The following is a 23,395-nucleotide window of genomic DNA, read 5'->3' as shown; positions in this document are numbered from 1 at the left end:
GATCTGCATGAGCTCTGAGAAAGAGCATGGAAGGGTGGTTGAAGATTTTACCTCAGACCTACAGCTGTCTGGCTCCTCTTTGGCTGGCTCCTATCAGGTTTCTGCTATTGCCAGGGCTTTTTCACTTGGTTTTATTCTGCTCCTCCATGAGGCGTATTTGGCTCAGCAGTCAGGGCTGGGGCCTTAGCCTTTTGCTCTTGGGAGTCCAAGCATCAGTTCTAGACCTAGGCAGTCCCGGACACAGAGGCCTTCCATGGCTCAATGCTTACTGGGTCCTGCTCAGGCTGTTGAGGACTTGGGTGTGTCTGTTCCAGTGGGGGGAGCTGTTGGCGCAGGACCAGAGGGATCCGGATGCTGCCTGCACGGGTCCGGGAGATGATTCGGAAGAAGTCCCGAGTTCTGAGGGGGATGACCCCCAAGGTGATCCGCTTGTTCTGTAAGGAGGAATTAGGACGTTTGATTCCACAGGTCCTAGAGGAGCTTGGGCTGAAGATTCAGTGATCAGTTAGTTATTGGAGAGCAGCAGAGTCAAGGACTTTGGAAAGGAAAAGCAAAGATGAGAAGGTCTATAGTTTGGATCTGAGCTGTCCAGATTGGCTTTTTTTCAACAAAGGGCATACTATGACTTTTTTGAGGCAGGCAGGAAGAAAACCTTCTAAGGACAAGTTGACAATGGTGGCAATGATAGGAGAAAGAGAGTCCCTGGATATTTTGAAAAGGGCAGTAGAACACGATAATTTTACATTTACATATGTAACTCCTGTTTGTGGATTGGTCCTACTTATATTAAATTGTACTGATTCACATGATGACAGGATAAATTCTGCAGTTCCTGTTTGTTCTCTTTGTTGGGAGTGCATTTCAAAGCAAAGACCCAACCATGACCACTAAGGGGCTGCCAAAAGAACTCCAGGACAAAGTTTTGGAAAGGCACAGATCTAGGAATGAGTATAAAAGAATTACAAAGTCCTTAGAACATGGTCAAGATGATTACTAAGAAGTGGAAGATATATGGCATTGCCAAGACCTTTTCTAAGTCAGGTTGTCCCTCCAAACTGGATGACCAAGCAAGAAGGGAGACCAATCAGGGAGACAGCCAACAGGACAGTGGCAACTTTGACAGAGCTACAGGCTTCCATGGCCAAGAATGGTCAAAGTATGCAAGTAACAATAATATCCCAAGTATGCCACAAATTTGGCCTACATGGTAGAGTGGCAAGAAGGAAACCACTACTCAAGAAAGCTCACCTTAAATCCCACTTGAAGTATGTAAAAGCACACTTTGGATATGGTAGCCATGTGGCAAAATATTTTCTGATCTTTTTATTACAGGGCACAGCAAAATCTGGGGAATTCCATGGTAGATATTTCCAGGAGCTGCCACATTTTAACATACAACACCCCCCCCCCCCACCCCAAAAACCTTACTTGTCACCTTTTTCTAATAAAAGTGCACATGTCTTCTCATCGCCTTTGTTAGAGTTCTTGAATAATGAAGCCTTTGAGATGGAAAAGTGAGATCTTTAAAAGAAAAGAAACCAATCTATTTTGAATGTTTACGTTTGCTAAACTGAGCAAGCCTGTGCACAGTACTTTCCAAAACATGATTTCTAGCACTAATTTCAAAAGACAAATACTCAGAGGGCTAGATTTTAAAAGCCCTGCGCGCCGGTGTGCCTATTTGCATAGGCCACCGGCACGCGCAAGACCCAGGGCTTCGTAAAAGGGGCGGGAGGGGGTGTCTCTGGGGGGGGGGGGGTGTCTGGGATCAGGGGGTGGTCTGGGGCAGGTCCGGGGGCATGGTGATGGTTCAGGGGTGGGCCGGGAGGGCGGTCCCAAGTCCCCCGGCACTGCGGCCTGTGCCGGGGGATGCTGAGGCGGTGTGAGCAAGTTACGCCTGCTGGAAGCAGGCGTAACTTGCACAACAAAAGGTAGGGGGGGATTTAGGTAGGGCTGGGGGGTGATGTAGATAAGGGAAGGGAAGGTGGGGGGACGTGGAAGGAAAGTTCCCTCGGAGGGAACGGAGGCAGGCTGCGCGGCTCGGTGCACGCAAGTTGCCGATTTTGCACAGCCTTGCACGCACCGACCCCGGATTTTATAAGATACGGGCGGCTACGCGCGTATCTTATAAAATCCGGTGTACTTTTGTTCGCGCGCGCATATGTTTTTAAGATCTACCTCAGCGTATGTTTGTATGAGTATTTTATATTATGTGTATTGTTTTTCACCACCTTGGGCACACTGTGATCTGATAAGGTGGAATATAAATAAATGAAATGAAATGGAAATACAGTAGAACTTTTTGGCCTGAATGCAAAGCATTACATTTGGTGCAAACACAGCACATCACCCAGAGAACACCCTTCCTAATTCTGAAGCGTGTCGGTAGCAGCATCTTGTTATGGGGATGTTTCTCTTTGGTTTGGGGCTGGGGCACTTGTAAGGATAGCAGGGACAATGAATGTAGAAAAATGCAAAAAAGGTTCTTGAGGAAAACCTGCTTTATTCTGTGAGACAGCTGAAACTGGAACCAAAGTTCTTTTCAGAATGAAGGTAACTTGGCCTACACAGCCAAAGTCACACTGGAATGGCTGAGGAACAAAAAGATAAATATCCTGGACTGGCCCAATTCAGAGCCCCAACCTCTATCCAATCAGAAATCACTGACATGATCTGAAGATTGCTGTACAGTGCTCCCTAAGGCGCCTTGACGGTCATTGAACAGTTTTGTAAAGAAGAATAGCCTAATATTGACAGATCTATGTGTATAAAGTTAGTGGAGACATAGCCCATCAGAATCATAGCTCTAATTACTGCCAAAGATGCATGTGCCAAGTACTGATACGGGGTGGATGAGGGGGAGGCTTATCTAAGGGGGATGATGCAGATTAAAAATGCACAAGAAGCAAACATTTTTTGGTAGAATGTCTACAACAAGAGGTCATGATATGAAGATATAAAGTAGATTGAGGAGGAATATTTGAAAATATTTCTTAATGGCAAGGGTCATGCATGCATGGAATAGCCTTCCAAAGGAAATGGTACTGTTTAAAAACAGTAACAGAATACAAAAGATCATGAGATAAGCACAGAGAGGACTTTTGGTTGTGGATAAGTGAAGGAAAGCCAAAGAAAAACTGGGGTGTATTGTATTGTGAAATAAAGTAAATTGAACAAATTAGATGGACCATTATTTATTTATTTGTCATATTTTGTTTAGTTTCATTTCTTGTTGCAGATCGCAGTCCAATAAATAATCACTCAATAGGTGCAAGCAAATAGATGTCAGATATTTAAGTCAAGACTTGTATTTGATTATGACCATCATAATTCTTGCCATGGACTGCACGCATTCAGTGCGTCTTACAACTTACCAGCGGCATATAATTATAATCATTGGTCTTAAATTCAAAAGACAAGATTTTTTTTAAATAATTTTTTTTGTATGCAAATAAAATCACTTCTATGGAGGAGTCTTGTGTCTTTCACTTGCTTTTGAAAAATATGTACAAACTTTATAAATTTGTATTAATAGAAAGTCATTTATCTGAAGAGGAATAGTGTTGTTCCACAAAGGGATCATGTAAGCTTCATCTGTGCAGTGAGCAGTGAAATATAATTATATGCTGCTGGTAAGACCTAAAACACACAGAATGCATGCAGTCCATGGCAAGAATTATGATGGTCATAACCAGGCTGGGGTCACTGCAGGGTTATATATTCTGTGATGTCAGCCTTCTCTATCTCCATCTGCTGGCAGGGAAGCATAAACCCAGTTGTCCTTGGTCCATCTGTCTACACTAAGGAAAACAAAATTATCAGGTAAGTAATTTCTCCAGTATTGCAGATCGCAGTACAGTAGATATATGAACAGTAGAAAAAAAAAAATCTCACAAGAAAAGTAAAATATTTTTGCTACTAATCAGTGTTTGTTGTGCAAAAAATTCAGATATAATGTATTCAAAGCAATAGTTTCCATCTATCTGCTTGCTTGCTTAATTTGTGAAAAGTATAGCCTATAGCCATACTATATTTATTTAAAATAATTTATAACCCAGGCTTATAGCAAAATGTTCAACAACTGGAAAACACCCATAAAATATACCTTCATTTATTGTAAGTTCAAAACGGCTAAAAGAAACAGTTGACAGGCTGAGATCAGCAAAGCACAAAAACATTTCACATACAGTCATACTTCTTCATGGGTTAAAGGTGACATTTTTTTGATCCTTATAAGACAACCATTTCAAAAAATATTCATAGCAATCTTTAAAACATAGCAAATATGCAGTAATGTTCCAAACTCAATGGCAAAAATATAAATATATGTCTAACATGTATCTTTATGGAATTTAGAAACAAATGGTAATGCATTCAATCCAAAACATGGCCGCAAGAATTGTCATAGGTAGGTTCAGATGGGAATCAGCTGCACCCTTTCTTTTGAAATTACATTGGTTACCTGGGGAGCTACATTGTAAATGTAAACTTCTTGTACTCACGTTTAAGTTTTTGTGTGGAAATTGCCCCCCCCCCCCCCCGCCTCACATGGAATGCAGGTTAAGCTAGAAAACATCTGCTAGAAATGTACGATCACAATATAACTGCCACCTCCAGCTTCCATCAATCAAAGCCTTTCAGCACGCGAAACTACAAAACAGATAATTTTCTATGACAGTCCCTAAGATATCAAATGATCTTCCTTTATTGATTAGAGAGGAAAAAGATCTATGCAGTTCCATCGCCAAGTGAAGACTTGGTTGATGGTGTCTCAGGTATGACTCTTCTGTATTTCTGTCAGAAGCACTTGATGAGCTATCCCTTGGCCTCTAGCAACTTTAGAAATGGTTCTATAAGCAGACATCAGGCTCTCTTCATTGTCTAGGAGAAGTGTTTGTTTTTAGTGATTTTATTGTAATTTTAAGTTTTATGTTTTGTTTTGTACATTGCTTTGGATGTACAAAACTGGAAAGTGATTTATAAATGTCATAAATAAATAAGTATACATTAATATTTAATTTCACTAATGGGTCAAAGCTCACATTTAAACCGCAGACCGTTCCACTAGTGAAAAGATAATTTTACTTTCTTACCTACTGCCTAGTGAATAGGACCTGTACATCTTAAACTATGTTTCCACTAACCAAGCCATTATCAATTAATTTGCACAAATGTGTCTGAAACAGTTCTTTTAAAATATTGAGTTACTTAATATAGACTAATTTAATACAGACTTTGAAAATGTTGAATTGTCTTTGTTGGAACAGATGGGTTTTAAAATTGCAAATATTCTCTACAACTTGCCTTGTTAGAGCTTAGGGATCTTCGTATTCAATTTTTATTTTATTTTTCCTGGAAATTTCAATGTTATAACAAAAAAAAAAAATCAGTGGGAAAAATGACTTTGTTATAATACATAGAAGAAAAATCAATTAAAACTTTATTTTTCCACTGCTTTTTCTTCTTTTATAACTTTGGAATTCACAAGAAAAATAAAAACTGAAAACAAAGGTCCCTAATTATATTATTAAACAAAAAACAATGGGTGAATTTTAATAACCCTACATGCGCCAAAGCCGGGAGAAACGCGCGTGACTCAGACACGTGCGGGCTGCATGGATTTTAAAAGGCCTGCGGCCTTGCACATATCTCCTGGTATGCAGATAAAAGGGCTTGGTCTGAGCGGAGCATGGGTAGGACATGGGTGGGCCAGGTCTGTAGCATGTATTTATTTATTTATTTATTTATTTATTTGTTTGTTTTTATATACCGATTATTCAAAACATAAGTATCACATCGGTTTACATGATAACTTGTGGGATAGTGTGACAACAGGTCATATTATCTTTATATTGTAACATTGTAAAACTACAGCGACGTATTGTCTTAACATTATAACAACTAACGTTATTGAAACAGTAAGGGTATTCGATTGGAGTATTATGTATTCTCTTAGTAGTTTTGGGGTTCTGGTTGTTTGGGGTTGTTTCACATAGACATGGGTTTAACTGTTGGCTGGATAGGCTTTTTGGAATAGCCAGGTTTTTAGTGTTTTCTTGAAGTTCTGTGTTGAGGGTTCCATTCTAAGTTTTGATGATAGTTTGTTCCACGGTGTGGGGCCTGCTATTGAGATTGCAAGTTCTTGCCTTGAGGTGAGGTGGGCCTGTTTGTTGGAGGGTATGGTAAGTAGTCCGGTGTTTTTGGATCACAGGTTTCTTTGAGAGGTGTATGGATGAAGGGTGTCCTTTAGCCAGTCTGTCTTTTTGTTGTTGATGGATTTGTGCATGAGGATAAGGGCTGTGTATTGAATTCTGTGGGTTATGGGGAGCCAGTGGAGGTCTTTTAGTACGGGGGTGATGTGTGTGCAGCGTTTGCTGTTTTTGAGGGATCTGGCTGCTGCATTTTGTAGAAGTTGGAGGGGCTTGAGGGTGGAGGCTGGGAGCCCAAGGAGAATGGGAGTTACAATAATCGAGTTTAGAGAAAATGAGGACCTGGAGTACAGATCGATAATCTTGATTGAGTATCAGGGGTTTGATTTTTTTGAGGACTTGAGGTTTGAAGTAGCCCTCTTTTATTATTGTATTGATGTAAGTTTTCAGATTGAGCTCGAGTCTAAGGTGACGCCTAGGTCTCTTACCGTTGTGCCGAGTTGGCTCTTGATTTGCGTGAAAGAGTGGTCTTGAATATTCCATGCTGGGGGTTTGTTAGAAATGTGTAAGATTTCTGTTTTTGTGTGGTTAAGGGTGAGCAATATTTGTGTTAGGAGTTTTTGTATTTCAGTTAGGATGGAGTTCCATTGTTGTAGGGTGCTCTGTATGTTTTCTTTCATGGGGAGGAGGATCTGGCATGAATCAAGTGCATAAGTATTTACGTGCACAAGCGCGTACCGGGGTCCCCTATCACGTAACTTTGCTTCTGCCTTGGACGGTGTGTAAGTCATGAAACAAAAAAAAATACACTAGTTAGCAGGGTTTAAAGGATCAGGGGTAATAGGGTGAAAGGGTGGCAAGTTGGCTAGGGAGTTTATGAAATCCTTTCCTTTACTGGGGCGAACTGGGAGTGAACTGGGAAAAAGGCCAATTGTGTTATCGCGTGTACCTACTAAAATTACCCCCACTTATGTGCTCGAGACAACATTCACGTGCACATCAGTATAAAATCGTGTGTGCATGTATGCGCGGATAGCCGATTTTATAACACGCCTGCATATATGTTATAAAATTGACGCGTCCATGTGCGCTCGCTGGCAAACGCACACTCGTTCGTCTTAAATTTTACTTCTAAATTAGATACATTTGCAAAGCTCATAGTTATTCATATAACACCATGGATTTTTCCGAGTGTTTAAACTTCAACCTTGATCATGTATGTGAGATACATTTACAAAAAGAAAACTTTTATCTGTAAATGGGACTGAAAGGCCATAAGAATTCTGATGATTAAATGCAGATTGATTATTATAAATCCTCACCTTTCTTACACTTAACATTTTTGTCACATCAGAGCATTCCAGTTGATCTTCCTCTGTATAATCATGCTATTCTTTCTTTGACAAATACCTTTTTGTTCAAGTAGCTATGGCTACAAGCTTTGATTTATTTTTTGTCTGCTGCAGTCAGATTAAAGATATCCTTTTATGTTTTCATATATTAATGCTTTATGTGTTATTGCATTCTGAGGTCTGTTTATTGAGAGTCACCATAGCAGCAAAATATTAATAAGCACTTAAGATGAAAATAGTAGCCCCTGTCCAGAGCTCTCTTCCTGATTATTTTTAGTTGTCATTTGGATATGACGATGAAGAAAATGTAATTCTACTTAGCTCAGCAATGAACAAATCTTGCTTTGAAATGAAAACTCTGTAACATCTTGGGCATGTAAAATTGGGGGGCTAATTGATGATATGTCACTGCAACTTGTGGTGGTGTTACATTGCCTCCCTGTGCTCATCAACTGCCCAAATAAAATCATGCACCACAGATTCCTGTTTGCATCTATCTCTATAAACCTATATGGAAAATCTTCCCTGTTCTCTGTATTGATCTTTACTTTCTTCAGGTTCCTTTTGTCATTTTCACTCCATTACCACAGGACTTTTCAAAAATACTTTATGCCTTGCACAGTAGATTGTTACAGGTCCCGAAATACAGGCAACCCACCTGGGGAGTGGCACGGGACTGCAGGGCAGGACTCTGAACAAGACAAGGGCCGGTCTTCCGCCTAGCCAGTCCCTCCCTACAGGTTGAGCCCTTGGATTCTGGGGGCCAGTAGCTCTCTGCGGCGGCAGTACATCATGATGATAAGTCCACACAGACAAAACTTGGACAAGACATGTGGGAGACAAGCTTGGACAAGGCAAGGCTGGAACTAAGAAGGACTTGGACTGGACTGGACAAAACAAGGGTGAGACAAGGCAAGGACAAGACTCTGATACAGGCAAGACTGAACAGGCTACTGAAACAGACAGGACAAGACCAACAAAGCAGACTAGGGCAGGACATAGATAAAGCAAACAGGGGAAACACCAAACAAAGAACACAAAAGCCCAAAGACAGCAAGGCTTAGAACAGGTACATTAGACCTCAAGGCAGAATGCAAGAGAGAATAGGCCAAACAGCCTCAAAGCAAGGCAGAAGACCCTTAGGCCACAAGGCAAAGCAAGAACAAGAGTCAGGTTATGGAGCCAGAATTGACACCATGGGAGACGAGGCTACTATAGAAAAATGGGTTTACATAGGGCTGGGACTTGGGCATAGCAAGGACAGTGAGGAGGAACTTGACAAGACTAGTGATGAGGAATACTGAGGTCTTCTGCTGGAGGGGGAGGCATCATGAAGGTAGAATAAGGCTGCGTAGCAAGCAAAATCCTAACATAAATAAGAATGGTTACTGTCATTACCCCAGTTGCTGCTTTCTCTGGGCCTCTGACCCAATGGCACATCTTCATGTGACCAGGGGAAAGGATGGTGGTGGAAGAAGGTGCCCTGTAATAGCTGCTAATTTGCTGCTGTCTGTTGTCTCAAGGAGTTTTTTCTGTTTGCCAGCACCAGATTTCCACCATGGTTTGTAGTAATATTTGTCAAGGAGCTCATCTCATTCCCTCCTGCTGGTATTTTCACCAAAACCCTAAACAGGTGCTAGACCCAGTGAGCTAGCATAAGGAAAGAATGCTCTGCTGACTGAATCACAATCACCAATAATGATTTGTGTTGTTGCTTGACTTGATAAAAATGTGTTATGTTTAGTTATAATTTTATCTTCTTGCAAGTAAGGATTTCTTTAAAAAGAATCAATTCTACCTCAGTATTGATTTCTTTGAATTGTGTTTGTTTGTATTTTGGCTTTATTCATATTTTTAAATCTTATTCTCCATGGACAAGCAAGACAGTAATCATCCATACAAGTGGAGTGATGTCATCCAATGACACTGAGATGAAAAGGTTCTCTGAGAGCCCAGAAAACTGTAGGTTTTCTGAGCATTTGCAGCTCAAGACTTTTTTCTTCTGCTTATGCGGATAAACATATTTTTGTTCTCCCTTCTTTAGCCACTCAGATTTTTTTTTTTTGCTGAAATATTTTTTTCATTATTTCTCTTTCCTTTGTCAAAATAGTTTCTTTTTATCCTCTTTGGCATGACTGCTGTGTTTGCTGCTTGGACCTATTGCATGATGTGTCTAAATGCCTGACTATCTCAGAGGACTGGAAGATCTAGAATAGGGGTAGGCAATGCTGGTCCTCAAGTCCCACAAGCCAGTCAGGTTTTCAAAATTTCTACACTTAATATTCATAAGATTATATATTTTTGCCCTCCCTCCATTGCATTCAAGTACTTCTCATGCATTTTCACTATGGATATCCTGAAAACCTGACTGACACATAGAAACATGACGGCAGAAGTATGGCCATCCACACCAACTATTCAGTTCTACAACCTCTCGAAGACTGAAGCTGCCTGCCCCTGATCTAGAAGCTAAACTCTGAAAGAATTTTTAAGTTCTCTTCAAGCCTCCAGGTAAGCAAAGAAGAAACCATCCCCAGCTGAGGGATTATTGCCTAAATCAAAAAAGGCAGAGTGCTGTCATGATAGGCACCACGACTCAGAAATCTTGGTGGAGGCGCAATTCTGCCTCTTACAAAGAAAGATAAATATTGCGCTCTTTGGCACCGAAGCATGCAGGAGCCAAAGCAGATCCTGTTGATACCAACAACTCAGCATAGAGCTGCAAATGGCACATATCAAAACAAAAAAGTTCATTCTGAATCTACTCCTGACAATCTGTGCTGATTCTAGTTCCAGAATCAGATAGTTCTACTGGGTTTCCTCTTTCCAAGCAGCTGTATGGCCCCTCAATGGGGAAAATGTGGCTTGCTGTTATCAAGAAATGTTTTACTAATATACTAGATTCTCCATTCCTCTATCCTAGCTAGAACAGATTTTGGAATCTATAGCTCCTAAATCTGAAACTGTCTACTATTGTGCTATATCAAGTCAGACAAAAAGTGATGCAGACTGAATCACACTCTAAATCTCAGTATTAAACTTCATCCAAGGATAGAACAACCTCAGAAGATGCACCTATAGTATAGTTTGACTCATAAGAAGAATCACAATCATTATATAGTTTGTCATATCATTCTGATGACGAAGAGTCCACCGAACTTCCATTGGACGTCTCTCCACAGCCTATCAGGCCCTCTTCTCCTTTCTCGGATAGGTAATTGGTTTGATCTTAGCCTGGACCGCAGATATGCCTGACTACCTCCTACCTCTATTGCCTGGACCTCAGATACGCCTGACTGCCACCTGCCTTTGACGCTAGCTACTACAGACCTTCTCTTCTGTTATCACCAGAGACCCCACCTGTCCCGCTGGCCCCGGCTCCCAAAGGCTCAACCGAGAGGAACGTGGGCTGGTATAGGTGAAGGTCCCGACTGGTCTCTGCTTTGCCTGGGTCCGCCTGCCGACAGTGGGAACCTGCAGGGCTCCTCCCTGCAAGTAGTGTCAATCCTCCCTCGGCACAAGGGTCCACAAATCCAACATTTGATCAGAACACTTTTTTTGTTTTTTGTAGAAGTTGAGTTCATCTTTGCATATGTGATTGCGTGGTTTTAGGAATGCTTAAAAATAAGTAGTGTCCAGTCAGTGTTTGAACTCTGTTTCAGGCAAGGATAGTGGTAGACAATCTAGCAACATTTATTTATTTAGGTTTTTTATATACCGGCATTCATGACAACAGTCACATCATGCTGGTTCACAGAAAAACAGGGGTGCATAATAAACTTCAAACTGGAACTATGGTGGTGAAAAAAGCAGTTACATATAACAAGGGTGGATGAACTGGGCGAGGAGAGAAACAAAAGGAAAGGAAAGGTTAACGTTGGCTAACGATAATTACAAATAGTTAACATTGCAATGGCTGAGTTTTATGTATTGATGGTGAGAGATTAAATTATTTGGAGTCCGGAAATGCTTGTTTGAACAGCCAAGTCTTGAGTCTTTTCTTGAAGATTGAGAGGCAGGGTTCCAGTCTAAGATCGGGGGGGATGGAGTTCCATAAAGGTGGACCGGCTGTAGAGAAGGCCCGATCTCTTAAGGTAATGTGTCTGTTGGTTTTAGTAGGAGGTACCTGTAGTGATCCTCTGTATGCGTCTCTTGTCGGTCTTGAAGCGTTATGAAATCGGAGAGGGTTATGTAGGTCAATTGGGGCCAGTTGATGGATGGTTTTGCATATGATGGAAATGGACTTGTAGATTATTCTGAAGTGGATTGGCAACCAATGGAGGTTTTTTAGGATTGGAGTAATGTCAAATAAAGTTTATAACCTAAGTTGTTTTTGCAATGTCTGCATTTTTTAGTCTTAAAACATAGTGGAATATGCATAGTCCTTGCTGTTCTTCTATCTTTGTTTGGTTCGGAGAAAATAGGATCTTGGCCTAACTAAAGGCCTGATTTATCAAGGTAGTTTCCCATAGAATGGGAGAAAAGCCTTAGTGAATCAGGCAGTAAGATTTGTGGTCTGTATTGCATACAATACTCTCCATTTATGCAGATTGTCTACAATAGAGTAGATTTGAAAATTCATTCTAAATTTCTATCAAAAAATTTCGCATTTTAAACTAAATCAATCCATTGAATTGCCAACATTATTTTCTGAAACCACATGCTGATAAGGGCAAACAGGCTCTTAAGAGCATATGTTGAACTGCAGAAGGAGCTGTATGGTTCTGTTTGGAGAGAGCAAAGTGTTGCAGGAAGTCCTCACAACTATTCATATCCTTCAACCCAGTCAAACAAGATTTTACAGTTACTAAAATAACTTTTCCCACATGGATTTCTGATTGTAGCTCTTACTGTTATATTCATTCAAGAGAACAATTTAAAAGTAAGGTGGAAGCCCATCAAGTCAGGGCTACATCAGCTTCCTTGGCCCATCTTCACTCCAGATCCATAGAAGATATCTGCAAAGTTGCAACCTGGTCTGTCCATATCTTCATTGCTCATTATTGCCTAAAATAGTGGTTCTCAACCTTTTATCGGCCAGGACACACCTGACAGATGGTTCTGAATGTGTGACAGTCACAGGGCTATATGTAAATATACACTCTGCATCCACGGGAACCCACTCGACCCCCAACAATGAGTCAGAACAGAACTAGGTCATTACCCATACAACTCACCATACAAAAAAGATGTTCTGGTGACATATCAGTAAAAGCAAATCAAACTCCTTTCACTACTAGGTACAATAGCCTTCCTTATGAAAAGACAGTAATTTACCACTAATGCATATCCTATTGAGAAAACACAACAAATAAGATTGATACAAATGCCTACATGTTAGTAAAATACCTCACCTCGGTCACACACCCAGAACTGACCTTCACCAAGAACAAAAAGACCACAAATTATAAATATGGAGACACAAACTGGAATGGAAAACCAAAAACGCCACTCTGCATGCAGTGCAAACCTGGAGAAATGGAAACAAAAATAGCACCTAACATAGTCCCAGGATCTGCAATAATGCACACAAACTAACCTGCACAAAGTTACACCTGCAATTATGGCATGCACTCCAACAGTAACTACCGTATCTATGAAAACTTAACACTACAAATATTAAACCAGGCCCTAAACACCAATATACTTCCTATTAGGAAAACAGAATAAGCCAGACTGCTATAGAACCCCACGCAGAAATAATTGTAAAACTATACTAATAAATGTTTCAAAACAGCCGATGAACAGAATAACAACCAACAATTAAAAACTCATAAAAATTATTTTAAAATTGTCCAAATACCAATTAAATATTTCAAAACAGACAGATTACATAATACCCAATAATTAAAATGCCAGTCAATCAAGAAAAATAAACTTAAGACACCTTTACTTACCATCTCCAGCAACTCTCCTACTCCTTTCTCTTGCAGGCCAAAAGCACACACCAGAAGCAGCAACGGCTGCTGAACCTCTGTCCTCACTATCCTCTTCTTGGGGCCCACAACCTGTCACTCACTCACACACACATACCCCAAATTAGACCCCATGACCAGTCTTGGTATCTCACGTACACACCAGTCATCTTCCTGACCAGTCTTGCTCTCTCACCCAGAAACACATCACTGCCCTGACCAGTCACTCTCTCAATCACACACATGCTCTCTCTTATATACAAGCTCAAAATCACACACAAATGCTCTCGCATCCATTCACACCCACACACACCAGTACACACCCATTTGCATCCATTCACACCCACACACACCAGTGCACACCCATTTGCATCCATTCACACCCACACACACCAGCACACACCCATTCGCATCCATTCTCACGCACACACCCAGTCACACCAGCCCTCCCCCAGGCACCCATTCACACCCACACCCAGGCTCCCATTCTCACATGCAGTACCGGGCCTCACCGCCAAACCTCTTCTTCTTTTGCTGCAGGGATGGGCTCCAGTTCCGCTGTGGCTTTACTCCAACAGGATTTCTTTTTTGCCGCCACAGGGATGGGCTCCTGTGGAGGTCTTGCTTGGCCAGGTTCAGGCTTCCTCTTCGCCATCAAGGGGATGGGATCCTGTGGCGGCCTTGATTCTTTGGGGTCATGTTTCTTCTTTGCCGCCACGGGGATGAGCTCCCGTGGCGGCCTTGCTTCATCGGGGTCAGGTTTCCTCTTTACCGCAACGGGGATGAGCTCCCATGGCGGCCTCACTTCGACACTGCCACTCTTCCCAACCCCCGGCCTATGCTATGTCTCTTCTTCCTGCCTCATCGGCCAATCACTCCCACTGGCAGGTAGAAAGGAGGAGGCTTCCGATTGGCCTGCACAGGGGCAGGAAGAATTGGGGAGGTTTGCAATTGGCCCGCGGGGGCAGAGAACGGGGAAGCACAACTGGGGCAGTGGGACACCGGGAGCCGCGACACACCTGCCGGTGCTTGGCAACTCACTGGTGTGTCGCGACACACCGGTTGAGAATCGCTGGCCTAGAAAATGCTTCACATCAAGATAGTTTTGGCCATACAGTTCTCAAGAGTTTATTTAATTTCTTCAGTTCCTTCCTCCCCCCAGTCTCTGTCACATACAGGGTTGCAGGTTTTCACTATTGATTAACTATAACAGATCAGTTTGGGAGTCTCCATTTGTGTGGCTGCTTGTTCATGGAGAAAGTAAAATTGCTTGCTTTTAACAAATGTTATCCATAGGCAGTAAGGTAATATAGCCATAAAATCCCACCCTCCTCACCTAGTGTTAAAGGTTATTTTGCTGCAGAGACTGAGGGGATTTACACAAAGGCCATATAGGAATACCTTTGCTGTGAGAGAGCTTTGAGAGAGCTTTTCCGTCTTGGTGCCATCTGATGTCACTCAATTTGTGTGGCTGATTTGTCCTGCTGTCTACAGAGAACATTTGTTACAAGTAAGCAACTTTGCTTTCTTTGCTTATCTTGTCATTTTTTTGAGAATAAAATGTGAGCATATTTTGATGCCACACCTCTTTTAAGTGCCTTCTTTTCAGGATGCATTTTAGCTATGAATCCATGTCTAGTATTATTCAGATGTCACAGTCAATAGTGATCATCAGCATCTTCTCCAGATCCAAAACAAGCTTAATATCTTTACTGGAATTCATAGAGGCTCTACAAGACACAACTTAAGTTATAACTTGTTTCTCTACCAACAAGTTAGTGGCCATGGTAGAAGGTATAAGCAATTCTGAGTCAGCAGACATTGGCTTGATTTGTGTTCTGGGCTTTTTATGGCTTCCACAGATCATGTTGCTCCCATGACACATCTCCACATAAGACCAGACCCAGTAGATCCTAAAGTCATGGTGTAACCAAGCCACTCAGGGTCTTCAGGAGAGCATCTGTGTCATGGAGTAACTCAGAGACTTTGTATTTTGGTGGCTATCCCATTTCAATTTGACTCTGGGTTTACCCTTCCAAATCTCTATTCACCAGAATCTCTTAACTCTAGATACCTTCCACATGGGCTGAGAGCTCACCTACAAGAACTTCCCTTTCAGAGCTCCTGCTGTTTTGAAGAGTAAAGTTTGCACATCAACCTTCTGGGTCTGTGGGCAGTTTTGAAAACACTAAAGGCTTTCAGAAATAAAGTGACCAATAAAATTGTCCTAGTCCAAATAAGACAATCAGATAAGTCATGTTCTACCTGAGTAAACACAGAGGAATACGCATCCTACTGTGTCAGGAAATTGTCATGGTATGAAACTAGACCATCTCTAATGGAATGACCTTATTAACCACATAACCTGGCAGGGAGAGTCATCATCCTGGCAGACACTCGGTCATCCCCTAGAACACTTATATGTTCCTTGGATCAAGTTATAGCAAACAAAATCTTCTTTGCATGGGGCACGCATGTAGTGGAACTTTTTTGTAACATCCTGGAACAGAAAGATACCAGCCTTCTGCTGTAGTAGGATGTTGGTAGGCATGCTAGTAGCAAACATCCCTCTTCATTGAGAGGCAGGACATATGTATACATGTCTCCTGCGCATCCGATGGCCAAAACCTTTAACGCCAAAGAAAACAAGAAATTATAAGTTGAAATAGATTTGATTTCTTTTTTAAAAAAATACTGTTTTGACAATTACACCAAGAAATCCATTTTGTATGAAACAAATCTAAAAATAAAAAATATACACACACACGCACATATACATATATACAAATAAAAATTGGAAGATTAAAATATACAGAAACATAAGTCAAATTTATGTACATCTGTTCAGAGTTACAGTGGGAAAGGAGAACAGAATTCAAGGAAATCACCTTAAAATAGAAAAAGGTGATTTTCATGCCAGAAGTTGCAGTCTTCTCAAACGAGAATGCAATTAAGATGGTAAAGACATAATAGCACAGTCTTAATACTTAAGTAGATAAGGCTTGTAGAAAATTATCTAATAGACATATATTTAAAAACGCACTTGCAAGGGAATTTAAGCCAAAAAAGGCCTCCTATTTGCAAAACTCTTGGCATCAGTAACAAAAATTGTTTACCTTTTCCTTAGGTAGACTTAGCAATGTTACGAAAAGAACATACAGCACTTTGCAATGTAGGAACTGAGTCACATAAATCTTTAAAAAAAACAATCTGAGAATCTCATCCCTGTCTGGAGCAAGAAAAAGTAAATGTTTTTTCTCCTTCTAGAGCTTGAGTCAAATTTAAAATATCAAAAGAAAACCGATGTCTTTAAATTAGGGCTTCATCCCCTCTTTTGTTTTTTCCAAAAAGAAGTTGGAAATGCTCTGGAAATGGAAGGGCAGAATTGCTTTGGAATTTTTAAAACTTCAAAAATGTATTTCTCAATTAAGTCTATAGATGTAGCAGATGAAAGCTTAGGAAAATAAATAAACCCGACAGTATGGCACTTAACCACATTCTCTAAATGCTGAATCTTACTATGAAGACTAAAACTATCTTTGAAGAGGAAATATTCCTCTTCAACACATTTATTGATCTTAAGTTTTACAGAGTACATTAATTTCTGATTATCCTCAAGTTTTGTTTCCAAAGCATTCATTGTTTCTGCCAAACCATGCAGTTGGGCCAAGAAGATTTGTATTTGATCATATATTGATGCTTCCAAGTCTTCAATACTGTTCTAAAGATTACCCAAGCAAATGATTTTATATTTTTAACTAAATTCATCTGGGAGAGGGGGATTAACAATGTAGTTATCCCCAGCAACTGTTAGTTTGTCCCAGTCACTGCTCCCCATTCAAGGATAACCCATACAGTCAAATGAAGAAACTCCATTCAAGTTCCGCATTGAGACTTTTGGGCGCGTATCTTATAAAATCCGGGGTTGGCGCGCGCAAGGGGGTGCACATTTGTGCAACCTGCGCGCGCCGAGCCCAGCGCGAGCTGCCTGTTCCCTCCAAGGCCGCTCCGATTTCAGAGCGGCCTCGGAGGGAACTTTCCTTCACCCTCCCCCCACCTTTCCCTACCTAACCCACCCCCCCCCCCACCTTTGTCGGCAAAATTACACCTGCTTTCAGCAGGCATAACTTTGTGCGCGCCGGCCGGCAGCCCCGCTCCGTGTTCCGGTCCCGGGGGCTGGTCCGGAGGCCTCGACCACGCCCCCGGGCTGGTGCCATGCCCCCGGGCCCGCCCCCGACACGTCGTTTCGGGAACGCGCCCTCCCCGCCCCTTTTCCACAGCCCCGGGACTTACACGCGTCCCTGGGCTTTTACGCGCGCCGGCGGCCTATGCAAAATAGGCGCGCCGGCGCTCGCAGGCCTTTTAAAATCCGCCCCTGAGAGAACATTGCACAAATCTCATCTTTGGCTGAGTTTCCTCACTCCGAAGGTCCTCAAATCTTCACAAGAGAGCACTGTGCTGTTCGTACGTCTCACTTTGAATGTCAAAGTGGCCCCTAACCCCTACACTAATACCTAAACCTCACCTCGAGTTACTAGGTGGGCTTCCCACAGAGATATAAATACCTATCTAGTATGAGGCCATTATGGCTAGTCTCTCTCTCCTGAGTAGCCCTGATAGTAAACATGGGGTCCCCCAGTGGTTGTATGTAGGAAATACAACAATTTTGGCACTTATCTCAAAATGCGAAAATGTTATCACAATTTGCGGTAACTTAGCGCTTCGCATAGGTATTAGTTCAACTTGCGATAAACTTCCTATTACCATAAAACACGCCCCTTTTTCTATCGCATGCGATATTTAGTGCATTTTGATAAATCCAGGCCTAAGATTGAAATGCTTGAAAATGTGGTTTGATGCAGGAATGTTAGGCTCATAAATTTTAGATAGCATACAAATCAGTATATCTTGTTCAGATGATTCTTCTATACAAATAATTATACGTAGCTGCAATAATTATAGTTTGAAAATTACAAATATCACTAAAAATGTGATGTTATTGTGAAAACAAGGACCGATGATTAAAGGAGACCCTAGTGCGAAATAATTGGGTATCCAATGAACAGTGGCCCCACGATTCGCTAAAGGTGGTATGATGGTCCGTTAAGATATACTAAAAACACGCATGGCTTTTCTCTGCGTATAATTAACATTTAGAAACAATTATTGCGGCTACGTATAATTATTTGTAGGCTCATAAATTTGCTATGGTAAAAACTGGTAATCCCACTAGATATGTTTAAGCAATATCTGATGGAAGTGCTTAAAGTACTCAAAGTATTGTCCCTTGTTTCTCAAGCATGTTTACCACCATTTAAAAAGAAATGTGAAGAAACTAATTCGCCATCTCAGAGTTCTGTGGATGTTCTAAATTTGATTGCATTTTTTGAATAATCAGGTGAAGAAGTTATTTCATCTATCATCTGTGTGATGAATTTGGTCTTGGATTCTGGTAGAGATGATCTTCTGAGAATTTTTTTTCATCATAAGGACATTTCTTTTCTTAGATTAAAAGTATGATTGTTCCCTGATGTAGAAAAGTTAACCCAGAGTAAAAGATGTTTTTGTTGTTGAGACCAGGGTTTTTACATTTCGAAGAGCAATGTTTTGGTTAAATTTTCTATTGTAAATGTGTAATCAGAGTTGGAGGTGTCAAATATATTTTCTATGAGCCTATACATCTTGCCATTTATTAATGATCGAGAACTTCAAAATCCACTGCCTATTACTTTACAACCCAGCAGCGACTTCCTCTCCAGGACTGATTCATGCTGTGTAGATAATGGACTGTGTGAGGTTTCTTTTCCTGTCCAAATGATATACATCTATCTTTTCTTTGAATTGTGATCTGGTACCTCTAATTTGCATTTTGAGAACATTGAGATCCCCAATTGTGAAAAGTTTAGGAGTTGTCATTGATTCAAACCTGACTTTCTGCCAACAGATTAAATCTGTTGTTCAGATGGGCTTTTTAAAATTCAGATTACTCCAGGATTTAAAAACTTTCTTAAATTACTCCAACTTTTGCCATGTTCAAGCTTTAATATTACCACTTTTGGATTACTATAATTTGATGTACTTGGGTTTACCTGCATATGCCTTGAAGGCGCTCCAGGTTCTTCAAAACGTTATAGCACGTTATCTCAGGATGTAGAGCAAGACACCATATTTCATCTGTGCTTTACAACTTGTATTGGTTGCATGTGACATGGTGAGTTCAATACAAAGTGACATCATTAGTTCATAAATTACTTAGTCTGAACTCTTTTCCTTAGGCCAATGCGATGTTACATGTCTATAATCCACCATGGCTGTTTCGTTCATAACAGCGCGGGCTGTTAAATGTACCCTCTGTGTGAATGGCTCATCTTGCTAATAACAAGAGTAAAAGCTTTCTCTGTCGCAGCCTCTATTGATAGGAACTTCGTACCTGAAACATAGATGCCAGCTCTGTGGGTGCAGTGGATGCTTGAGCACGCCCAATATTGAGCATTCTCTTTCACTCTGTCCAACAAGGGATAATTTGTATTTTTAGCACCCCCAATCATTTTGAAAAGCTAGCTCCTATGACCTAAACGCCTTCATTTGACTACTGACTCGAAAACTTTCAAGGTGATGCTGAAGACAGTCTTGTTCCAAAAAGTATTTTGCTGAGTGTAAACTCTAGTTGTAGATTTATGAAGTTAGTTTACATCTGTATGTGAATTGTATTTTGTTTGCGTATTTTTTTCTTTTATTATATTTTAACTTGTACACTGCTTAGGGTTTCATGTATTATGAAGCCTATAAATGCTTTAAATAAATAATGTAGGTATGTAGAATGCTGGGGGAGGGGTAGTGTTATGTTCTTTATTTTTTAGTATGTTTTCTAAGTAGTAATATTTATTTTATGATAAGATTTATTCAGAATAATTATTAACTTCCAATATGTTTTTTCTGTTTCTTTTAATTCTGCTAGGTGGATGACAATATTCCTCTCAGAGTAATGCTGCTTCTTATGGATGAAGTCTTTGATTTAAAGGAAAGAAATCAGTGGCTACGAAGAAATATAAAAAATTTACTACAGCAACTTATTAGAGCAACTTATGGTGATACAATTAATAGGTAAGTTTTTGTACTTTTTGTGACCTTGCATACAAATGTTATGGTAAGTCTTGTTTTCTGTGAATGTCTTCTGCTGACATCTACCTGAGCCACATCTGTTTCTGTAGCTAGGCATTTGATACCCAGAGTTCAGTACTTGCTTGCAAGATGAAATCTCCTAAATATTTGTATACCAGTAGTAGAAATAGGGAAGCCAATAATCAGCGCTGCATAGCCAGATAAGTAAGACTTATCCAGCTATGTGGTGGCTGCTGAATTTCTGGCTAAGTTCAGTGGTCATCTCTTAGCCAGATACGTATTTATTCGGGTAAGTAGATAACTGGATATCTTGTGGAAGGCAACGGGCATTTTGGGACGGCACTACTTATCTGGCCAACTTAGGGGGTCATTTTTTAAAGCTAGCGCATGCGAAATGGGACGTTTCGCACGCAAAAAGTCCCTTTTCGCGTGCGATAACCAAAAAGGGGCGGAGTCAGGGCGGTGTCTGCCCCGGAAGAGGAGGAGTCGGGGCGGACGCCACGAAGACAGCGTGGACGGCGAAAAGGTAAGGAGCCTTTTTGCTGCCCATTTCGCGCCCAATAGCTCCACCTTTTATGATGGCACTATTGGGTGCGAAAGCCAGCCCGCCCCCTGCTTCGCTCCCCTGCACCGCGCAATTCACGCCGCGGTGTTTTAGAAAATATAGGCCTTAGCTGGATAAGTGTTGATATTCGGATTTATATGGTTAAGTTATCCAGATAAATTAGACTTGCCATAAAGCAGATCTATCTTAGCCAGATATAACTTATCCAGCTATGTGGCAATTTCTACAGAGACATTCAGCAGCATAACCATGCTGCTGATTATCCCATATAAGTTAGGTGAATAACTTATCCAGCTAACATACCAAAATGTTTGTTGTTTTTAAATCACTGAACTGTGACCTAGTTTTATAAGTTATACTTGTTCAGTGGTACATAGTAAATGACTGCAGACAGAGACTTAAATGGCCTATCCAGTCTGCCCAGCAAGTTGTTTAGGGTAGTAACTGCCGCTTTATACCAGTTACTGTGATGATTTGTTTACTTAAAAAAAAAAAAATTCATTGGTATAACTTAAACATATGAGAGAGGCAGTTGGCAGTGTCATAGTACAGTAAGTACATATATTGATGGTATAAATTTTCAAATATGGAGTGTATATGTTAAATACTTTCATTTGTTTTTCTAGTATAAACATACTGCTAGAGCTTCAGCCATCCATATTGCCCTTGTAACACTGTCATATTTAATTAGCTGTGTACAGGACAAAATGTTAAATAAAATAGCTTTATCTGTTTTGTTTTCACTTAGAAAAATTGTTGACCATGTAGATTGGATGACATCACCTGAGCAAGTGGCTGATTTTGTGAAACGTTTTAGGTATATATTTGTCAATGTTTTTTACATCTAAGTTAGAGAAACCTTTCTTCCACTAGTATATATTTTGCAGCTTGTTCCTGATTAATGTAAGCATATTGCATGCATTTGATTCCTTGTAGGTATTCATCAAATCTTTACAAAAGGATATAGGGTGGAATACACACTATATAGTGCCATAGTCTCCTAATTGTATCATAAAAGTGTTTAACTATAATAACATTTAAGACCTCTAGGTGATCTTAGAAGGTAAAGCACAGATTTTAATCATTTACCATTACTTGGAGTACATGGATACCCATGTGATGTTTGTAAATTTTCTAGTGTTTTCATTTATGCATAAAAAAGAATGTCAAAGGCAAACAGTGAAGAAACTCTCCAGTAAGACTCACAGTACAATATTCCCAAATATTCTCAATCACAGATATCACAAGAACTCCAAGTAAGGTCTCATAGAGTAACACTCAGTGGTGCTGAGAGTTTGCAGTTGTTCAATTATTCTTTCACTTTTCTACATTTTTTTAGATTTCTCCAACATGCTACAGTCTATAAAATACATCTAAGTATCCCATAACTTTTTTGGGAATATTGTACTGGGGTCTTACTGGAGAGTTTCTTCAGTGTTTGCCTTGGACATTCTTTTATATGCATAATTGCAAAAATGTTTTGGTCTTTTTCAAATAATAAACGAGTATCTATTGCTTGAAGTTATGGTAAATGATGAAAATGTGTGCTTTACCATCTAAGATCATGTAAGGGTCTTGTAGCCTTAAATGTGATAATAGTAAAGTACTTTTACGATACCATTAGAAGACTGGCTTCATTTACGTGCCTTCCTCTGCACATTATTATTTTTTTTTTGTGACAGTATTTTTTTTATTTGCTTGCATCTGTTTTTGATCATTTATTCATGTTTGCAATATTTTCATATATATTAAAACAGCAGTGTTAACCATATCCCACAAACTACCTATATATACATTACTTTCTTTACTCTTTTCTTTTGTTTGTTTCTTTTGCATAGTTTTCTTAGTTTTCTAATCATTTTCAGTTCATTTTATTTATTGTGTTTTCAATACTTTTTGGGGGAAAAAAGGTTGTGAATGTTTTATTATGACCACATCTCTTGGTTTTAAAAACCTCCTTCCCTGAGGACACGTATCAGCTGTAATGCTGTATTTATGCTTCATATATATCAGTGTTTGATGGATGTGTGTGATTCTGACAAGCGTTCATCACAGTAGCACAGTAAAGTACTAAAAGTTGAATAGGTTTACTAAAAGTAACTTTGAAATTATTGAAACACCAATAAGGACTAAAATATAAATATGAAGAAAAGAAAGGATCCTAATGATTTCATTGGTTTTAATTTCCAGCTGAATTATTTAAAAAAAAAATCTAGCTAATTCTACTGTTTTAAGCTTTAATATGCATTAAAAAGATTCACTAAGTAATATTTTGACACCAGTATTTAATAT

General features: G+C 40.1%; 1 protein-coding gene across 4 annotated transcripts in view; it reads left to right on the top strand.

The window, feature by feature from the left end:
* The window catches only part of SNX13 (sorting nexin 13), a 447,782-nt gene that overhangs the window by 395,300 nt on the left and 29,087 nt on the right, over positions 1 to 23,395 (top strand). For all 4 annotated transcript variants that reach the window (XM_029589038.1, XM_029589035.1, XM_029589036.1 and 1 more), the window contains 2 exons: positions 20,375 to 20,520; positions 21,852 to 21,920. In XM_029589038.1, coding sequence (XP_029444898.1) covers positions 20,375 to 20,520; positions 21,852 to 21,920 — 215 coding nt within the window. The remainder of the gene's footprint in view (positions 1 to 20,374; positions 20,521 to 21,851; positions 21,921 to 23,395) is intronic.

The sequence above is a fragment of the Rhinatrema bivittatum genome, chromosome 2 (assembly GCF_901001135.1).
Source record: "Rhinatrema bivittatum chromosome 2, aRhiBiv1.1, whole genome shotgun sequence".
In the NCBI taxonomy this organism is placed as follows: Eukaryota; Metazoa; Chordata; class Amphibia; order Gymnophiona; family Rhinatrematidae; genus Rhinatrema; species Rhinatrema bivittatum.
This window is presented reverse-complemented; position numbering and strand designations above follow the sequence as displayed.